General features: G+C 42.1%; 1 protein-coding gene across 6 annotated transcripts; it reads left to right on the top strand.

Moving 5' to 3' along the window:
• The first annotated feature begins 188 nt into the window (after window positions 1-188).
• LOC128912808 (MOB-like protein phocein) lies at window positions 189-21052 on the top strand. Of its 6 annotated transcripts, XM_054209363.1 has the most exons (9): window positions 373-1537; window positions 2309-2473; window positions 12842-12904; window positions 13411-13511; window positions 15091-15133; window positions 15399-15485; window positions 17122-17201; window positions 18011-18122; window positions 19015-21052. In XM_054209363.1, exons 1-9 carry the CDS (start codon window positions 1523-1525, stop codon window positions 19144-19146), a joined length of 798 nt encoding a protein of 265 aa, XP_054065338.1. In that variant the 5' UTR covers window positions 373-1522; the 3' UTR covers window positions 19147-21052. The 6 variants fall into 6 exon arrangements, with proteins under 6 accessions (XP_054065337.1, XP_054065338.1, XP_054065336.1 ...); XM_054209358.1 differs by lacking the exons at window positions 373-1537; window positions 2309-2473 and adding an exon at window positions 10417-10640; XM_054209360.1 differs by lacking the exons at window positions 373-1537; window positions 2309-2473 and adding an exon at window positions 10790-11452.
• Window positions 21053-21132: the final 80 nt, after the last annotated feature.

Genomic DNA, 21132 nt, shown 5'->3' with positions numbered 1-21132 from the left:
AACCTTCTGGAACGCTCATGCTCGCCGAAGGTCAAAGTTGAGCTGACTTCACTTCCGGGCGGGCTGCCGACCCCGGGAGCCGGCGGGCGCTGGGTAGGGCGGTCTGGGGCGCTGCGGGGGTGTCGGCCGCCCCCGGGAGCGGGACCTGCCCACGGGGGAGCGAAAAACACGCGGGGGGATTCCCTCTGAAGGGGGCCGGGGCGGGGGGGCGGGCTCCGCCGCGGGGCGGGGCACCGGGCGCGCATGCGCAGGCGGTGACCTTTCCTCACGTGTGCCTGCGGCGGCCCGGTCACTCGGCGGCGAGGAGCACAGCGGCCGGGATGGTGAGTGTCTGCCAGCCGCGCCCCACCGCCGGCCTCGGCCTCGCTGGCGTGTGTTAGCGGTGCGATGCGGGAGGGGAGGTCCCCGTAGGGCCTGGCGGTGGGCCCGCCTGCCCGCCGCGGGCGGGTCGCTGCTGGGGACATCTTAGCGACCATGCCGCCGTGCGTGGGTGTCACCTCGGCCTACTGGATGCCAGCGGCGGCGGTCCCCGTCGTGCTGGTGGTGCTGGGCTCAGCCGCGGGAGGAGGGGAAAAAGGGAGGGAAGGAAGGAGGTGGCAGGCCCTCGCCTGCGGCCGCGGCGGCTCCACTGGGCGTTAGCCGCGAGCGGGGGTGTCCCGGCGGTCCGGGAGCGCTGCAAGGTCATGCGTCCTAGGGGTAGGGCCGGTTAGACCGGGATGCGTGGGGGCTGCGGGACAGGAGGCGGCGGGATGTCTGCAGAGGCTTCCTAGGCGCTTCAGCCAGGCGTTCCCCACCGGCGGTAACGGGAGCGTCCCGTTAGCGGCCAGCGCGCGGGGTAGTCTGCGCCGGAGCGGCGGGGCCTGCGGGCGAAACCGGCACGTTTTATGCTGTATCGCTCATTATTTCTGTTTTATAAACTTTGTAATAGAGATTTTAACTAGAAGGAGAATTGGATGAGGGCAGAGCTGCCCCTGTTCTTGCAGGCATACTTCATTCTTAACCGTCCTGCTAATGTGAGGAATTAGCATTTCTTAAACTCAGTGTAAAATGCCCACGATCATAAGTCTGGCTGCTTATTTCTGTTAAACACAGAACGTCTCTTAAAAAAAACAAAGGAGGATGAAAACTGTTAACTTTTATAGAATGAAAATGCTCACAGTTGGCAGTCTTTTCCTCTGTTTTCCATCACTGTGGTAGTGATGTTGGTTGGAGGGACACACGTCTTTCACGTGCTGTCTGTTCATGCTCTGCCTGTAACTTTGTTTTCTCCCGATTTTAAAGCGTGTGCGCGTATTGATGAGCGTCAGTAAAGGGCGCGTGGGAGCCAGGCCCTTCTTTCTAGCTGTTTCTATGAGCGTGGTCTCTGGGTACCTGTCTGGTGGAGCACTATCTCCATGTGACTTGGCAAGTCGCCATATCTTCCCTTCTGAACCCAAGCAAGTTCCTTCTTCCTGACCCCTGCTTGTTGGGATTTGGCGCTTGCATTTATCCAGTACATGGGGGTTAAACTGGTGTTTCTGAAATGCAGCTAGTAACAGTAAGTAGTTGCAGAAAAACCCACATCCAACCAACCAAACAAAAAAACACCCACCAAAAATCCACCTGAACCCTAACTCTGCTTAAGCAGAGGCAGATATGGAAGCAGTCAAGGTAAAAGTATGCCTGCCTTCCTATTTTTAGGGGCTTGAACCTAAAGTTTCCTGTGAAGTTGTAGTCTATTTGTAGAAGTCGATACAAGTAACAGCACTCTCGCTTCAGACTTATAACTTTGGAGGCCGTATATCACTATGTGAAAGGGTAAGGACTGCAAGAACTTGAAAAAGACTGATAATGGGGTAGCTGGGAAGGCTTTTGCTTCTTTACCATAAAACACTCCATGAATAGAAATGCAGCTGTCCCAAGAGGTCGTTAATCATCATTAAATCTGGTTGTGAACTTGAGTGAATGTATTGCATATAATCAATACTTATGCTCGCCAAACTGCAGCAAGGGTTTGGGATTAAAAGCCTACAGAGCTTTCCAGCCAGAGGCGGTGGCTGCTCCATCCCCGGGTGGTTTATTCCCCAGCTGGAGTTCACCTTCCTACAGCTGAACTGCCAGGATTGCCCAGCATCTGGTTGTGTCTTTAGCAATTTCTGATGCAATCAAAGCGGTGTATGTTTGCTACTATTAATAAGAAACGCTCAGCAGTTTTCTTTAACGATTAATTTGTCTCAAAAGGGAAATAATTTTAATTTTTTTTTTTACTTTTAAATTGCAATTTTGTTGTAATGTTTCTCTTGTTACAATGTACAATTATTTCTAACAGGCAGGAAAAGCATTTAGGAAATTTCTTCCCCTCTTTGATCGTGTTCTGGTTGAACGATGTGCGGCTGAGACAGTAACCAAAGGAGGCATCATGATTCCAGAAAAAGCTCAAGGGAAAGTGCTCCAAGCAACAGTAGTAGCAGTTGGATCTGGAGCCAGAGGAAAGGTAAATATCCTGGATGATTACATTTGGGTAGAGTTAGCGATGGTGTGGTGGTAGCTGGAGTATTACCATAAGAAAGGGATGGTTGCAGTGTAAATTTAGTGATAGCTCACAAAAATGGATGACAGCAACAACTGAAGTTGGAAGTACAGATTTAAAGAGGAGGTAGAAATGTCAAGTTCTCCTGACTGGCTCTGACCTCAAATTCCAGTATTCCTTTCATCATTTGTAAAATGGAAAATATTTGCCTTTTAAAAATTAATATTATTTATTGATATTTGTAAGCAGCTTTGAACAGTAGTGATGTGGGTTTGGTTGTTTTTGTTTGGTTGGTTGTTTTTTAATTTTAAATACATAAACGGTGTTTTGGGGGAATATCTTGTTTCATCACTTCTCAGCCAAAACCTTGAAGGACCAGCAGCCTTCTTTGTTAAAATGGTTATATGCCTGAATTTCTGTGAGTTGTGCGCAGGGTGGAATCCCAGAATGTGGCATTCGTTGTCTTGTGCTGTGCAAAATATCATTTGCCATAAGAATTAGGCTTACTGGACAAAAGAAAATCAAGAATCGGAATTATTATTTGTTGATTTTGCATGTTGAATACGCATCTGGGATCATAAAAAAAGACAGTCTTCATGTCACAAAAATGACAGTGGCTATGGGCTTCAGCATCAAAGGGTTTTTTTCCCACCAAAGTACTGTTCAGTTAGTAGCAATTGTGGAAAACAGGTTAAATTTCAACTGGGCCATGTTGACTCAGACTTTTTCTTTACCATGAGTCCCTCTATACATACCATGCTGGTTTGTGCAGTATCTGATTTTCAAAGTTTTATATTGTGAAATGGTGCTAATACTTGACTAATATGCTAATATTTAATTTTAAATACAAAATTTAATTAAACCTTATCCAGTGTTTCTTATCAACTTAGCAGATCTTAGCCAGCAACAGTGACAAGCTGATCAAAGTAACAAAGAGGGGAATGTACTTTTAACTGGCACTTGGAGAAATTAGCCTTGGCCATAGAATACAAAAGTGTACTTTCTCCCGCCATTTTAGAAGGGGGCTTCATGGTCTGTCACTTAATTTCTCAGGTTTCTTAATTTTATTTTTTTTCCTTTAAGTGAAGTCCTATTCAGTATGTCAAGTGAAGACCTCACAGTTGTATTTATACTTGAAACTAAATGAAAATTAATTCTGTTCAGAAAATCACTGAAGTTGGACTGCCTAAATATTGCAGGACTCCAATGCTTGAGAATGGACTGGTATGCTTTTCTTTCTAGGAAACTTGTATATTCTAGTTTTACTGTAAATTAAAACACAGAGTCATTGTGATTTCCTGAATGTTTTATATGTGGATGGATCATTGTATTTTGGAGGAATTCTACTACATCTGTCTATATTGTGGAAAATTAAGGATTTCCTTTTTTCTTTCAGAATGGTGAGATTCAGCCAGTGAGCGTAAAAGTTGGTGAAAAGGTTTTGCTACCAGAATATGGTGGTACTAAGATTGTACTAGAAGATAAGGTAGGTTTCCCAACTTTGTGAATGCCAATTAAGTTGGTTCCTAAAAATGTCATACTGCTAGTGAGAAATGCTGTAGTTACTTCATAGAGTTAGCGGCATTTGGGAAAGGCAGTCGTTGGTATTCTAGTGGCAGCAACTGGATCCAGCCAGCTTCTGGTACCTATAGTACTTGCTACTTCCACCCCCGGCTTAAAAGAAAGCGACGAAAGAAACCTCTGTCTTGACCGTTGCTGAGTGAACAAGTGGCTCCACAGGCCATGCATGTATTGGAGGGAAACCTAAAAGGCTTCGAAATTACCAGGAGTATCCTTGCTTTTGTCAGGGAGAATTTGCAGAGTTGTCTTCTGATGGTTCTTGCGCTTCCTACTACTAAAACCAGTAACTTAGTAGCTTTCCCAAAGAGTATCTTATGAACAAAAACATCTTTTCAGGAAGTCAACATGCAGAGCTAGTCTTGCTTAGCTCACTTTTGATTTCATGCTTCATGACTGTGGTAGCCCTGACTTCAGAACAAGACAGTATTTGCAAAGCAACTGATAATGACAAGTAGTAATATTTTTTTTTCTTTGCAGGACTACTACTTGTTTAGAGATGGTGACATTCTTGGGAAATACGTGGACTAAACTTGTTGCAGTATCAGTCATCCATTCCACTAAAATGCTGAAATTTTTCTTTCATCATGTAAATAACGTCCTTTATTTTATAATAAGCAGGCATTGAGTCTCTGAAATAACTTGTGATCTCACTGTAATGATGGAACACAAATAAAAATATGTACAGTCAGAAATCAGTTGCTCTTGTGTGAGTTCCATTGAACAGTGATGTTCAGATGACCACCAACCAGCCTTAATAATTCCAGACAACATAATTGTATATCTTTATCTCTGTACTGAGATTGTAAAGGTCTTTACAATAAATACCTAAAACTATTCTGCTTCTGTCTCAGTTTCTACTATTGCTCAGTTAAACTGAGTTTCAGTTGTGTAGTGAATTAATCTCTCCAAAACACTAAATTGTAGGAGTACATTATTTTCCCTAAACTTTTATGAAGTTGGGAGATGAGTTTAAAATGGTTATCACACAGACAGTGCATGTGATGCAGTGAAGAAGAGGACTTTTCAGCTAGCTCCCTTGTACGTTGAACTTTATGTTAAGATAACAGATGTTTTTTAACTTCTGTCTTAGCAATAGCTAAGACGCTGGTATAATGCACACAAACCACCCTGCCACAAACAGCCTGTGCCACAGCAGTCTGAAGGGAGCTTGGTGCTAGTCATCCCTGTGCTAGAACAAAGTCATCCAGTTCATAGATGAAGGAGATAAGAATTATAGTGTTTTTTCTTACATACCTCTCCATGAATTTTGCCAATAGAAAACAAGTAACTTCCCTCCAGAAGTTAATCAGGCAGAATTGGGGCTGATGCTGATCTTAAAGCAACTTTCTTTACTGATTACTACATTGTCTCAGGCCAGATCGCCAGCTTTCCCATAATGTAGTAGAGAGCCGATATGATAAACCGTATTTCCTTTATCCTCAATGCAACATTCTTAAGTAGCAAGACATTTACTAAATATTGCTGAAGCAACAAATTTGCATATTTTAACCACCCTGTCTTGCCTTGGGAAAGGATTCAAGGTTATTCACACAGGAGTACACAAATCTGCAGTTGATAACAGTGTGTTCCTAATGATGCCTTCAGAGTAGTATGCATATGGTGGGCCCGTGCAGTCTGAGAACATACACTGCCTTAAAATCTTTTTTGATGTAGTCTTAATGTGAAATAAATTTATACTGACTATTGCTACTGAAGCTTTAATAGCAGTAGTTAAATGGTTCTTTCTCATTATGTTCAAGCTGTTAAAAAACAATATTGCTAGATACGCTACAAGCCTTATTTTGTTCTGGAGACAACAGGAAAGGACTAATGAAAAATATTTTTCAGAACTCCAGTAGCTGCACGGGGGACTTCAGCTTTGCCATGCTCTGAAACTGTATTTTCTGCCAGGGCAGTTTCGTATCATAGAATCGCCTAGGTTGGAAGGGACCTTTTAAGATCATCAACCTAACTCTGACAAAAACCATCACTAAACCATATCACTAAGCTTCACGTCTACCCGTCTTTTAAATACGTCCAAGGATGGCGATTCAACCACTTCCCTGGGCAGCCTGTTCCAATGCCTAATAACCTTTCAGTGTAAAAATTTTTTCTAATATCCAGTCTAAACCACCCCTGGTGCAACTTGAGGCCCTTTTCTCTTGTCCTAAGGCCTGTTACTTGGGAGGAGAAGAGACTGACCCCCACCTCTCTACAACCTCCCTTCCCTGCAGCTAAACTTCAGCACATAGATGGCAGTTATCACCCAGCTCTTCCATTAGGAGCTACATTTGACAATCTTGGCTGCAATGTCTCTTGCTCCCCACAGCTGGGTGTTGTGCTGCTTGTTGGCTGGTTACCACCTACCTGCTTTGGAGCTGTAGGCAACCAGGCAAAAGTTACACCGTTCAGGTGGTTAAACTCCCACTGACCCGAAAGTGTACCAACAGTGAAGATGCTAAACTAAAAAACTGTTTTGGTATAAAAGGCCCACTTCTTGAAATCTGCCCTATGGCAGGGTTACTTTAGTAGTTACAGCAGCGCATGTTAAAGCTGAAACTGAATCTTATTACACTACAAGAATCTTAAAAGACAATTGTGTAATGGAACTCGTTGAGAAGTATTGTCTTCCACCAAAGCAAGCATGCCTTTATCTTCCATGATAAGGTAGGTATTCTGGTGTAGTCACATACCAAAGAGGGGAAGGTATATAGCATATTTACAAACTACTTACCTTAAAGAAACTAGACCACATCTCAATGAGAAAAAGACACAATAGGAATTGTCTCCCAACAGAGAAATGTCTAGGCCTGACATTGCAGCATTGCTTTCAATAATGTCTTGTACAGACACACTTTACAGAGGTTCCCCACTCACAGCAAATAATTTTGCGACGTTTATGTTTGAGGAGCCACTACAACCTGCGGGGGTGCGATCTGAGGCCGGGTGACCCACAGGTAGCACATAGCCCCTCACTACTTGCATGACGTCCCTTTGCCCCCCAGCACCGTACTCCTCAGCCAGGGCAACACCCCTGCACCAGCCTGTGCCCCAGCAGGGTTATGCTGACCTCCCACGGCAGAGCGTGCTCCACGCATGTCTCCCTCCGTCCCCCAAAACCTACTGCCAGCCCATGTGCTCAGCCCCAGCAGATTGTCATCAGCTTGATATCATGCTTATTTAATAAAATATTTAGAGTGGCTGCATCTACTAGTGTTTACATAAAACAAAAGTCACAGTTTCATGAAAACTTCCATGGGAATAAGTAAGTAATTTATGGGTGTGGAGGGAAAAAAAAAGCGCATTCCTAGGCCTAATCAAATGGAGGACACGCTTGAGCCTCTGCTGGATCGACAGACACAGAACATTTTATTCTTGCACCACAAGGCTATCACTGCAAGCAAGGACAAGGTAACTACTACATAGCGAAGGCAATCCATCTGCTGTTGCTGCTTTTTAGTCCACAAGTGCACACCAAATGCTGTAACCCCCAGGTGCTATGGGGAGGACAGAATCAATCACAAATGCTCTTTATTTGCCGTGTTGTTTCTGTAGGAATTTAGACTTTATTCCACTAGACTATTTCAAAGCTCCAATTTTAGCAAAAAATGTTACATATCACCCTACCTGCTTTTTGGAGGGATACAGCTCTTCCCAGCCTTTCCTCAGGCTGCCTGAATCATAAACAAACAAGGTAGATTCCACCTACTTTTGCTACTTTCCTAACATTTTGGAACTGCTTCCGTTAGCAGCAGCTATAGTGTTTTCAGAAAACCTTCATTGTCCTGGTTAGTTATCCTGCCACAGTAAGGAAAGGATGAAACTTTTACACACTACTACAGAAGAAAGGAAGGTCAGGTCCCTAACAGCACAGGAATAGTCAATAAGATTTTGGGCAAATATTCCATTTTTCACTCTGGAAGGTCACAAGACAATGAGGACCAGGTGAAAACCAAAAAGTGAAATTACTGTTGATCAGATTTTGTTTAAAATCAACTTGAAATCCAATAAAACAAAAATAAAAACAAAGCAAACAAAAAGCTTCCAGGAATATGGGGTTAATTATCAAGGGGCAACACAAGACACCTACAGACTTTAACATCATCATTAAGAAACACTGCAGATTTCTTTCCTTTTTCTGTACACCCATGAGCCAGTTGCAGATTGACCTAACAGATACGTACTTCTCTGAGAGGTATTTCTTCACAGCCAGATCTATTTGCATTTTAGAAGCAAGATGTCCATGAAATAAAAGTCAGGGACAAAAGGAAATGTCAAATACCGAACTCTTACGTGCTTTAGATAGCAGTTAAACCTTGAACATGATGATAGAAAAAACCGAACCAAAACAAAACACCAAAACAAAAATCAAACAAGCTGCTGAACTTAAGGGATTTAAACAGCTAGAATTGCTTTTATTTTGGGACTGGCTATTATTAATCTTGTAAAAAACGAATGTTCGATGACAGCTGAGCTAATGAGTATAGGACATTTGTACTCTTCATTCTAATACACTAATTTCTCCCAGTGTTATTAACCTTTCCATGGTTTCTTACACAAACTGCTAGGAAGTGCTGAGTTTCACCACATACCCCAAATAGCTAACACCGCTGGGTCAGGAATGCTGACCAGGAGTAAGAGAGTAACTAATGCAAACTGAACTCAGGTGCCTAAAGTCCGGAATGCCACCTCTGCGTTACAGTGTAACAGGAACGGAGCTGTCAATATCAACTGCTGGTGAGCTGGGTGCCTGCACCCAGACAGGAGATGACCCCGTTACCCACTTCTCAGTGTTTGCACATCGCCCAGCTTTCAGCTCTAACCTGGCCTCCCGAACCAGGCAGGATCCTGGTCACGGTGTTGCCCAAGCAAAATAGGTATTCAAAATGCACTTTGCTTTCTGACGGGAAAACCTAATTAGAGATTTTTCAATGTTTTCAGTCCAGAAATGTTTCACATACTCTTAACTCTCATTGGATAGAAGGAAGATGTTTTAACATGGGGAAGCACGTGTTATTTAGAGCAAATGACTTGAGCGAGCCGAGGAAAGCACACCTAGCATTCACTCTGTAATGCAGTGGAACTAGAGGCAGCATCAGGTTCTCCACTCTTCAGGAAACAACACACAACTGCAACCATTTATTTATTTATTGTATAAGGGGAGGTATCTCATCTCTATCTTGTTGCTCCATCATTCTTGCTCACAGACAGAAGGAATTAATCCTTACTTATCTATTCTGTACTCCTTTTCTTCCATCTATTCTCTATGAACAGAGCGGCTTCCAAATAATGTTATCCTTGCTTATCCTACAGAAATACTGTGAGCCACTCTAGTATTCTAAAATGTCTACTTGCTTGTAACAGGGAGCTATTTATCAGCCAACTATAAGCTAACAGTGCCTTTTTTATGTTTTCTTCCTAAATACAGCCAATGCTTTTAACACCCAATTTAGTAGATCTTGAAACCCAAGCTAACTTTGTTTTCCATAAGCACAGCAGTCTGCGACCTTTGCACACTAAACTCACAAATCCTGCCTTTGAAGGCCTAGAAAGGCTTTGTACTCACTTCATTTGAAGTATTTTGCCCCAAATCACTGTCGTTGGGGTGGTGTTTCTTCATTATTCTTAGAGTTAACAACTTGAAGTATTTGTTCAAAAATTCACACCCTTATGGTTTACATTGTACAAAATTTCATACACTCAGTTGTGTTTGACTTGTGTAGAGACTCAGACACTTGTATAGAGCAAGTGAGACTGACCTCGCAGGAGAGCATGCACAGTCAGCTGCTGACAGAGGAATACTGATGAAACAGGATGAAATCTGAAAAATGCATTTTCTCAACAACCAGTCAGCTCGTTAATCTCTGGAGACTTCACCTCACAAACCCAACAATTCTGCTCACTGCTGCAGCCCTGTCATCCCGAAACCCGCCTCACCACGCAGCTCACGCTTCCTCGGGCGGTCAACGAGCCACCTGGACAGAAAGTGGCTGGGGCCACCACTAAAACCGCCCTCATCTCCCGTGTGTGTGTGTGGTGTTGTCCCTCACAGAACTCCCACAGCTTTCGGCGAGGCAACCGGCGGAGCGCCCACACGCCGCTACCCCACAGAGAGCCCCCAGCAGGCGGGAAAGCGGTAGCGGCTCCCCCGGGCCCACAGCCCCGCCTGGGGAACGGCTCTTCCGCGCACCCCCGCGGCCGAGAGAAAGCAGCACCTACCGCGGGGTGGTGAAGGAGAGGGTGGGGCCGGCGCACTCACCGCCCCTCAGGGCCGCCTCCCGCCTCCTCTCGCGAGACCCGCCCGGCCCCGCCCCGCCGCGGCGCGAGGCTGTTCTCCCTCTCCGCCGCGCGGCCGTCGTTGCTCGCCGGCGGCTGTTCCGCCCATTGTTCCTCCCTCCCTCCGCCGGCGGCGGACGCAGCGCCCGTTCCTCCCCCTCGCCCGCCGCCCCGCCCGGCGCTGCCGCATCCGGGTCCTGGCGCCGCTGTCACTATGGTCATGGCGGAGGGGACGGCAGTGCTGAGGCGGAACAGGCCGGGCACCAAGGCCCAGGTGAGGCGCCGCCGCTGTGCGGACCGCGGTCGGCTCCCGCGCGGGGACGGGCAGCGCCGCCGCCGAGGCGCCGGGCCTGGCCGGTCGTCGGGGGCGCCGCCGCGGGCCTCGCCGGGCCTACCGGGGCCCAGTGCTGCCCGCTGGGCCGCCGGGGCTGGCGAGCTGGAGGCGATGGGCCCCGCTCCGGGGCATCGCTTTGTTTCCCGCAGCCGGGCCGCGGCCTTGGCGAGACCCGGCGGCGGGGGAGGACCGGGTGGCGGCGGCGGCTGCCTTCCCCGCCGGGGCCGGGGAAAAAGGTGGCTCCGTACCGGCTTCCCTGCGGCTGCTTCCCTGGCGTTTACAGGCGCCGGTTTGGGAGCGCCAGTCGTGTGATGGGGTCCAGGTCGGCGGTGGGGTGGAGCGGGGCCCGCAGCGCGGGGTCTGTCACCGGCGTTGCGCTGCCCCGCCGGGCGTACCCATCGCCTTGGAGAGGGAAACGGCCGGGTCTGGGCTGAGGCAAAGCGCTGCTGCCCAGGCCGTAGGCTTTCTTCAGGCACTGGGCTGTGTTTGGGAGGCTGTAAGTGTATGACTATTAAAATACGTTGCTATTAAAATACTAAATACGTAACCAGCCGGTCACTGCGCGGTCGCGGTTCGGGTGGGAGCCGCGCGTCGCCAGAGGGGCGACACCCGGCCTGTGCCCCTGGAGAGAAGTCACCCTGCCCTTACGTAACCGCGCGCCTCTCGCGCGGAGCCCGCGCCCGTGTCACATCGCTTGTCTCGGTCGAAAGGAAATGGAGTGATTTCTGGGCTTTCAAGGTCATCTTGAAAAGGTACATCTCAAACACATAAGCTGCATCCTTTAGATTACATCTCAAACACCTAAGCTACGTTTTTTTAAATTACTTCAGAGATGTAATCTTCCACAAGGCCTTTATGCAAGACTTTTTCACTCTGCTTTGTTGAGGAGAGCTCATGGTCGGAAACAGAGCAGTATATGACACAATGCTGTAGGAAAATGCATCTCTCCTCCTCTTACTCCTTGTCAGAATGTACAGAGGTAGAAGTATTACGCAACCCTGTGGATCAGTTAATTCTGTACGTGTTTAATCTATGAAGGAAATGAAATATTGTGTGCCTATGGTTTGATAAACTTTGTGTATTCTGAAAAACAGTAAGATGGACGTAGAACTAGATCTGGTTGAATTATAAAGTACGTTATATTTAGTTGGATTATAAAGCTCATGTAGGTTGAAGAATTTTGTGTATATTGATGCAACCATACAATTTTTTGTGTGGCTGTGTTTGAGTTTTAATTTTGGATAATATAGCTATTTAGTATGTAAATACAGTTATTTAATGATATTTCAACCCTGGATATTGACTCCTTTCTCTAGAGATGACTATACTCTCAAGAACAGATTGCTAAGCTTTACAGTTGGAACATTTCATTGAGTCATTGTGTCTATGAGGATGGCTATGGGAGACTGATGTGCAATATCTCTGGTTAATAAGAAGGAGTAGCACTAAATTTTAGATGCTAAAAGAAAACGCATCTGTCTGGGAGGATCATAGTTGCACCAGATGTGAATTGCTGCAGAACACTGTAGTACAGCTGGATCTGAGGTGAAACTTCAGGAGGGTTTTATCATTAACAGTACTGACAGCCTGGGTTAGCAGAGCTGATAACCATCCAGTTCTGCAGCATACTGACCATACCAAGAGAATGCAGTACCAAGCCAGGCTGGCACTGCGTTATATTATCTCAGTTTAGAGATGTTCTCAGTGGTGTGTTATTACTAGAATATACTGGGATTTTTAGTTTCATAATAATTGTGTAATGCCACTCTCTACAGACCTCTTTTCTTCTCCATTCTTGCATGGCCTAACATGTAAAATGGGCACTGTATGCAAATACTTCATTTAAAAAATACAGGCTATATAGGTGTTACAGCAAGATGTGGGGGAGGGACGATGTTTATGGTACGCTGAGTCATGCAGAACTTTCATTTCAAGATGTTCTACTGTTTTGACATTAGGAGCTTAAGTCCCATTTCACCTTGTTCTTGCCAAGATTGTGTGCTGCTTCTGTTAAGATGCAGCTTCCTGGAATTGTATAAACTACCTCTACATCTATTTCCCTGCATGTTCAAGCTTATTGTAGGTTGTGTACTTTTCTCCCCCCCCCCTTTTGTTAAATTGGTTTAAACTTTTTTAAACAGGATTTCTACAATTGGCCTGATGAATCCTTTGAAGAAATGGATAGTACGTTAGCTGTTCAGCAGGTATTCTTTCTTATGTGAAATATTGTTAATAAGTTCAGTTTCCCAAGTTCAGTATTTTGGCAAAAAAAACAGGGAACAGGGTATGCTATTTATCTGCTTAGAATGTTGCTGCACAGGAGTGAACTTCATGAACACCCTACATATATTAAAAAAATTGTAATTATTAATTGTGTATGCAAAAATAACTAGAATTCCCATGTCTGGTTTAAACAAATCAGATTTAAGAAAATGGTGGGGTTTCCTGCGGGGTTCTTTTGTTTTGAGAAGGATGTTGTAAAAAAAAAAAAAGCTGTAAAATTTACCCATTCTTTTACATTTTGTAACTGAGAAAAGGTCTTTCTCAGATCTCATATTTTTTACACCAGTTACCTTACCCTGCCCATCTACTCTTTAACTTCTTAGTCTATTAATCACTTCTTAAGTAAAGAAAAGGTGTAATGTCCTAAATATACTGTCCTGCTATAATTACAACAAGATCTAGGTTTATTTCTTTCCTCCCCTCCTAGTATATTCAGCAAAACATAAGGGCAGACTGTTCCAACATTGATAAAATCCTTGAACCTCCTGAAGGCCAGGATGAAGGTGTGTGGAAGTATGAACATTTAAGGTAAGAATCCACCTTTTGTTAACATTGTGTCCTGATTCTCAAGTTTTGTTCATTGATAGTGGTAGTGAGTCTTTTTGAATAGGACAGATGAAAAGTAACTTAAATGAAACTTTCTACTATTAAATATTTTTATACTTGGGTATTATTTTCTGAATTCCTTGTTCTTTCTAAAAATTTATGGTGCACTCTGATGTAGTGTTTTTGATGTTTTTTAAGAAAATGTTTGTACCTCACTTCAAAAGTTGTACTTTTGAATGTGGAAATATAGTTACGAATTTCCATAGCACTTTCTCCTAGTATCATCAGTTCTTCATCTCCGCTAACTGGGAACGTGATTTCCAGATGCTCCCAGTGTTTTTTCTGGAACTTGCAGGAAAATAGGCTTTAGCTGGGCAAGTAAGAGTACCTGTGTCTTACAGTTCTTTTTCTAGTTATAAGGAAACTCAAAACTCTTTGTCCTTCTCTCAGTCTGTTTTATGCCATATAATACATTCAGACTAGGTGGTTTGTGCCTGAAAGTATTTTTCAGTTGTAGTGTAGGTTTACACCCTCTTAATACATATATAGCAATCATTTTATCCTGGTGCTACTTCAGTATCCTTGTATTCTGATTTTTTTTTCTTGTAAGTGTGTCTTCTAACTTTATCAAATATACTTTCAGGAATAAGAACAGTTCTAGACTACTCCTAGATTTATATATCCTGACTTTTTGCCTCCTCTTTTATTTTTCTCTCCTCTGGTCTACAATAGTCCCAATAGATGCGGGGAACCCTCAAAAAAGGGAAAAGTGTATACATACAATTGCAAAAGACGCGTTTCCTCTGTTCTTTCACATACACCGCAAATCATTGTAGATTCATAGAAGTGACTTGTCACTAAATACTTGGCACTTTTGGAAAAATTATTCAGATTTTTCTTGTAGGATGGAGGTGTGAATTCTCCCCTGTGCACTGGGAGTGCACTTAAGAATGCACTTTCAGTGAAAGCGATAGCAGTATTTCTAGAAGTCCCACTCTGTTCATGATCTGTGGTGGGACTTTAGACACTTAGTTGATCTGCAGGAAGTATATCTTAGAGGGATGGAATGATCCAGCTATATGAAGTTAAAACTTACACTCTTAAAAAATTAATTTTCTTGAATTGTTTTTTTATTATAAGTTGTATTTGTGAAATAGCACTTTGTTCCATAACAAAGTTGGTATCTTAAACACTTCCACTAAATTATTTGTTAAGCTCAGCCTCTACTGTCAGGTAAGAATTAAAGTATAATTGTTTTGCTGAATAAAAAAAATATGCTGGTGTGAATTCTGTTTCTCTCAACCTGTAGTCCTTTTATAGTGTGTTAATTCCTAGCCTACTGCTTCTTAGGTGTGACATCAGCTGAAATTATTTGGTGGTATTATTTAAATACGATTTTTTTCATGTTCTGATGTATTTTTTCCCGCTTTACGAGAATAATTTCCAAAAACGTTAGAGAGATCTGTGAAAATCAGAATGTGTAACTTTGTTTCATGGTAGGTGTTTCCAGTGGGAAGACCAATTGTTGATTTTGATGCTGCTGTGTTTAAATTTTTTTTAGACAATTCTGCCTGGAGCTCAATGGACTAGCTGTCAAGCTTCAGGTAATTCTTTTCTTGATATTTTTATATTATATCAGGGAGGGGACTTTTTTTTTGTATTGTAAGATGCAGAGTTTCCAGAGCTTTCTTCTTGTAAATCTATACGCGTAGACTTAAGCAGTGGTTTGAGGTTAAGAGCTTTTTAGGGTTTTAAAGACTTATGGCAAATAACCCTTCTTGGTGGGGGACGGGGCAACAAAGTGATTTGAAAAGATCAGCTCCTTTTTTCTGTTGGGTGGTTTTCATAACTGAACAATTGTTTTAACAGAGTGAATGTCACCCAGACACATGTACTCAGATGACAGCAACTGAACAATGGATTTTCCTTTGTGCAGCTCATAAAACTCCCAAAGAGGTACGGATGTATTTTGGAAAACTGGCCCCATTGATGTAGGGTTTCCTTTCACTGTTTATATGTTCACAGGGAGACTGTTACAGCCGGCTTCTTAGTCAAACTGAGAGCTTCTGTGGGTTAACAACATCACTTGTGCTTTCCTTCTTTCCCATTCTGTAGTGATTTACAAAAGAACAGGATGAGGTAGGAAGGAGCTGCTTTTTACCACAGTATTAGAGACTTTGCATGTTCCCCTCTCTTCTCTCTTAATTCATGTTGAGACACCCTGAAACTCAATGGAAAAAGGTCTTTGTCTAATTGAAAGAAGGTACATGCTGAGAATAGGCTGTCCTCTTCAAACTTTGGCCTCGATCCATAGCACTAGGCATATAAGCCTGACACTCGGAAAGTGACGGCACGTGCACATTCTCAGGGAAGTTACTCCTAAGAGGTAGTGGAGTCATAGAAATACTTACTGTCGAGTGGGTTATCAGCATGGCAGTAGCTTGTCTACCTGAGCGTCCAATTACATTAAACTTTGTTCATATCTCCTATCGAAGCACTTGATATAACTTTTTTCTTTTTTTTTTTTTTTTTTTGCCTTCAGAAGGTCTTTGTTGCTATTGGTTGTGGTAATAGTGCAGTCTGTCAGATTTATCTTTGTATTTCACCTTCCTTCCAGAGTAAGTTATTGGTTCTTCTTAACCTTATCCTTTTTGTGCTGTAAGCTTTGGTTTGGTTTGGTGGTTTTTTATAATTTCCTGAGATGCCTTGATTTATCTCTGAAGGCCAAATTCTTTCGCACTCCCTCCTTTAACCATCACCACTCAGTATACTGGCATGCAGTAAGTCAGTTTTATTCAGGTAGACCGGAGAACTTCAGGCTGCTTTTCATCTCTGAACCCACATCATACATCTACTGTTTTCCATGTCGGTAATAGCTATCAACTAATGGTTAGATTGTGGGTGATGCAGCCCTGAACTGCTGACAAAAATGTGAGCTGAGAAGTCTTCTTCCTGAAATTGGGGAATGGCAAAATGGACAGACATTCCTGCTCTCAGCCCATCTGAGTTCATCTTTACTTTTCTTCCTTCTCCTCTACGTGTACTTGATTGCAGAGCCAGGGATTGGCTTGTTATACACTTAGATACACTAAGGATTTTGTTTTTCTTTGCCAAAGTAAAAAGCATTGATATATTTAGGTGCAGGTTTGGTTGGTTTTTTGTTGGTTGGGTTTTTTTGATAAGGTGTTAATTTAGGCTGTAAAAGAAAGAGTCTGGCAACTTGACTATGTGGGAAACACATGAACTGTGAGGTAACGATAGTCTCTCTGTACTTGCAGTATATATTCTTACTATACAGCTTACTTAAGGAGATGCATAAAATTCACTACTCATGCACATAACTACATTTCCATAGTAACTTTTTTCTTGAAATAATTTACATGGGTTGTGAAACACAGAAAGGAAATGGCTCACTTAAGGAGGAAACGTAGTTAGGCCTTCAGAGAAGCTATGTGAAGCTTCTGGGAATAAAAATGACCAGTGAGGTTAAAAGCATCAGAAAACATAATTAAAATGTTTTTCTTTAAACAAGTTATATGTTGGTGTCATGCATACACTCATACATGTGCTCATTCACTGTCTGTTTTTATAGTGTCCTGCTATAGACTACACCAGACACACGCTTGATGGAGCTGCGTGTCTTCTGAATAGCAATAAATATTTCCCCAGCAGGTAAAAATGCTTTCTTTTGGGAGGAGGTGCAAAGCACATGGGAACGCATAACGCATGTTTCATGGACTGCTACTGGAAATACCAGAAGTCCTGTAGCAGGTGTCACTCGTTGATAGAGCTATTGTCACTTTTAAGCCAAGGAAGAATTCCTACCTATTCAAATAATTTGCCATTTACTGGAGCTACTGGGTGCTTTTTAGGTGGAAACTGGTTTACTAATATCTGTTGGTGTTATGGGGCTTCCATTGGAATAGAGCTAACCTAAATAAGAGAATGGCCTTTAGAGAGATGCAGTGACTCAAAGGACTTAAGCACTACATCACTGAAAGCCTCCAGAAGCCAACACCAATCTACTGTGGGACATCAGTGACCACAGAAGACAGAGACCAAGTGTATCGAATGGGCAGCCCACATGTTGGATCATGGAAACCTAACCTGAGAAGTCAAAACTGTGCTTCTCTAGGAGTCCAGTATTGGCAAGGAGGTACAACTGGAAGTTGTCTTCCCTTTGCTCATCAATGCTAGAAACCAGAAATTCAGGCCTTAACAGAGTAACTGATGATATTTAACTACAGGCAAAACTTTTCTTGTAGTCAGAGTACAACTTTTAAATGTGGAATGTGCACCAGCACTTTTATTTTCCTTGCAAAAATAAGCAATCGCAGACACAGATATCTGCAACACTTAAGTCTATTGATTTTCATATGCAATTATATAGTAGAGTATTAACAATCGGAATTCATGTCAATGTGTGTCTCGGTAGTCATTTCAGTAGACCTGCTTTGTAACCTTTCTCCTGGTGCTTTCAGGGTTAGCATAAAGGAATCCTCTGTAGCCAAATTAGGATCAGTGTGCCGAAGGATTTACAGAATATTTTCACATGCTTATTTTCATCACCGGCAAATATTTGATGAATATGAAGTAAGTAGTTTCAAATTACATCTTGTAAGAAGGGCATTTACTGAAGTTATAGCTGTGATGTAATTGTATGACACTTTTTCTTTTAATCCTGCCAGAAGAGCTGCACTCAAGTGAAGTACTGAATACAGTAGATTACAGTTGTATAAGAACTGAAATTCTGTGTTATACATACATATATAAAAATGAAAATTAATTTATGTAATTAGCTTACCCAGTTACGGTTTCCCTCATTTGGATAAAAGGTCATAATTTGAGAATCTTTGTACAAGCAACTCAAATTCATCTTGTTTTAAAGATTCCTGAATGTATTCAAGCACTTGGTATAGTTAGTACTGCTTACGTACATATGTTTTCTGTTTGTATACGTTACACAACAGTTAAGGAATTATAATTGTAAAACTGCAAAGAAACAGAATAACTGGTGGCAGCTTGTGCACCTCCAGTAACTTCCAACCTTTTTTTTTCTTTAAATGGAAAAGTAGAAATTCATAAATAGAAAGGACATAAGATCCAGATCGCTGGATGTAAAAGGAAACCTTTGCCAAATGCCACTTACGGTTGCTGGAACAGCTATGGAATGGTTGTGCCCTCTTCTGTTGGGGATGGCATATGTAGGAGTTTTACAATACCTTAAAATTCTCTTCTGGAGAGCGAATCGGGACTATGTTGATATTTGAATATATTCTCCTCTAAGTGCTGTTGAATTGAGTAGGGTTTTTTGTCAATTGCAGTAACAAATTTACCATTTAAGCATTACTGCTTCTAAGGCTTGTAAATCTAATGAGGCAATTACACATAAGCAGGGGTTTTTTTTTGTATGTTTTTCTCAATTGTTTAAATTGTTTAAATATCCTTCTGTATATATTGTTTTTTCCCCCTTTTTCATCTCCAGAACGAAACTTTCTTGTGTCACCGGTTCACTAAATTTGTGATGAAGTATAACCTGATGTCCAAGGATAACCTGATTGTACCAATTTTGGAAGAAGAAGTGCAAAATTCAGTGTCAGGGGAGAGTGAGGCATGATGGGAATGGCAGTACAGAAGCCTGTACTGAATATAAACAAAACATTATGTACTGTATATATCATTTTAGACACTTCAATCATGTATCCTCATAGCTTTGTTTAGTATACTTTTTGTATGCTGTGTGCATTGCCTTTTAATATGGGAAATACTTTTAAGTTATTCATGAGCTGTATATTCATCAATGTGGCACTCATGGTTTTTAAATAAAAGTAGTAGTATCTGTTTATAATGCCTGTTAATAAAAGAATTTACAGTTCTCTAAAATTGCTGCTAAACAATCATTGAATCACAATCCCGAAGATGTGTCTGATTGGGTGGGAGAAAAGTGAGATTAAGATTCCACAGCAAGCCATTTTTGAATGCAGTAGTTCTATTAAGTCTTAGTTCAAAGATTATCACCTTAAACATATAGTTCTGCAGGAAGCTTCTTGCAATGTAGCTTATTCCTAATTTAGCTTTTATTTTTCTAAGATGGCTTTGGATATTTACTTTTGGATGTGCATATTCCTGTACGTGTATATCCAAATACTAATAGGATCTATAGTATTAATAATACCAAAAGGACAAATTCACTATGCTATTGAACATATATATTCTTGATATACATCTAACATCCTTTCTGGACTTGTTGTTTTGTTAACAGTGGAGGTTTGCGTACAGCAGGGGACAGGTTCTGTCCTGTTAAGGCAGACTTCTGCTGTTCTCCAGTCCACAACTTCTCTAAAGAGTAACTGTGGCAGAAAACTCAATGGTTTATTCCTGTGCATATTTATGGCAACTGCTTACAGATTATACCTCACGTAAATATTCGTGTTACACTACATAACACTGTAGCATGGTCTTTGCTTGTATTCCTAGTAAAAACATTCAAAGTACCTGAAATATCGAACCTGATTCTTTGCAAGACTTAATCATGTTTTTAACATACCTTAATGTGTTTTTCTTCATTCACCTGAATTATATTCTTTGACAGAAAAATTTGGATTCATGCTTCTGTTCCCCTATCAGATGTTTATTTCAAGTCCTGTTTGCAGATTTGCAATAACTGACAATTTCCATGAGTGCTGCTTAATTGTGTTATGTCTAGAATGATAGAATTAAATGTTTAGAGATGAATATAGCGGACATACTGCTAAGTGTACAGGAATGCAGGGTGTAAAAGCACTAGCAGTGTTCTTACGGTAATGAATTTTGCTTGGCTGTTTAAGAAGTTATCTGGTTGTTTCTCTGAGGTTGCCAGGCGCCCTCTTTTTATTTCTTTAAGCAGGTCAGAATGGGCTGACTCAGCTATCTGTAATCTACACTTTGTTTTCTATGTTATACTTACTTGGAAACAATGGAGTCCACCTATTTTTAATAAGTCTTTTTTCATAATACACTAAACATGCCTTAAACTCTATTTTTCATTATGTGAATAAAGCACACCTCAAGCAACTGTACCACCTGGATGTAAAGGGAACTTCAACAATGAGAAAACAGACTAAGCTTAAGTACTTCAACAGCTGTATTCTTCGGCAGCTCTTTGTCTCATGTTTATCATTGTATTTAATTGTCAGCAGGGTAATTGCAGGAGATGTTGTCCGAGTGAAAGTAGCTATAAAAAGTAGCTATAAACTTGCCTTGTATAGACCAGGTAACTCGATTTTGGTAGATACCTTGAAGCGTGTACTGCAGGTAGGAGGACCATAGTCTGGAGGTAGTAAAATGTATTTAGTCTTGTTACAGGCTGCTGTTGGACCATCCACGGTGTGGTTCTTGTGTAGTCACCCTGCATGCTTATATTGGCTATGGTGGCTGAGACAGGCAAAAACATGTAACGGGTGTTGCTCATTACATTTTCTCTACAAAATTGAAAAAAAAAAAATTATGTGGGGCTCAGGACTGCATTAAAATTTTAAACCTCTTTTCTTGCTCTTGTGCTTTAAGAGTTTCACTTCAAAACAAAACTCGGGAAGTTTTAATCCTGTTTATTCGCATTCAGATT

This window comes from Rissa tridactyla, chromosome 7, assembly GCF_028500815.1.
Source record: "Rissa tridactyla isolate bRisTri1 chromosome 7, bRisTri1.patW.cur.20221130, whole genome shotgun sequence".
In the NCBI taxonomy this organism is placed as follows: Eukaryota; Metazoa; Chordata; class Aves; order Charadriiformes; family Laridae; genus Rissa; species Rissa tridactyla.
This window is presented reverse-complemented; position numbering and strand designations above follow the sequence as displayed.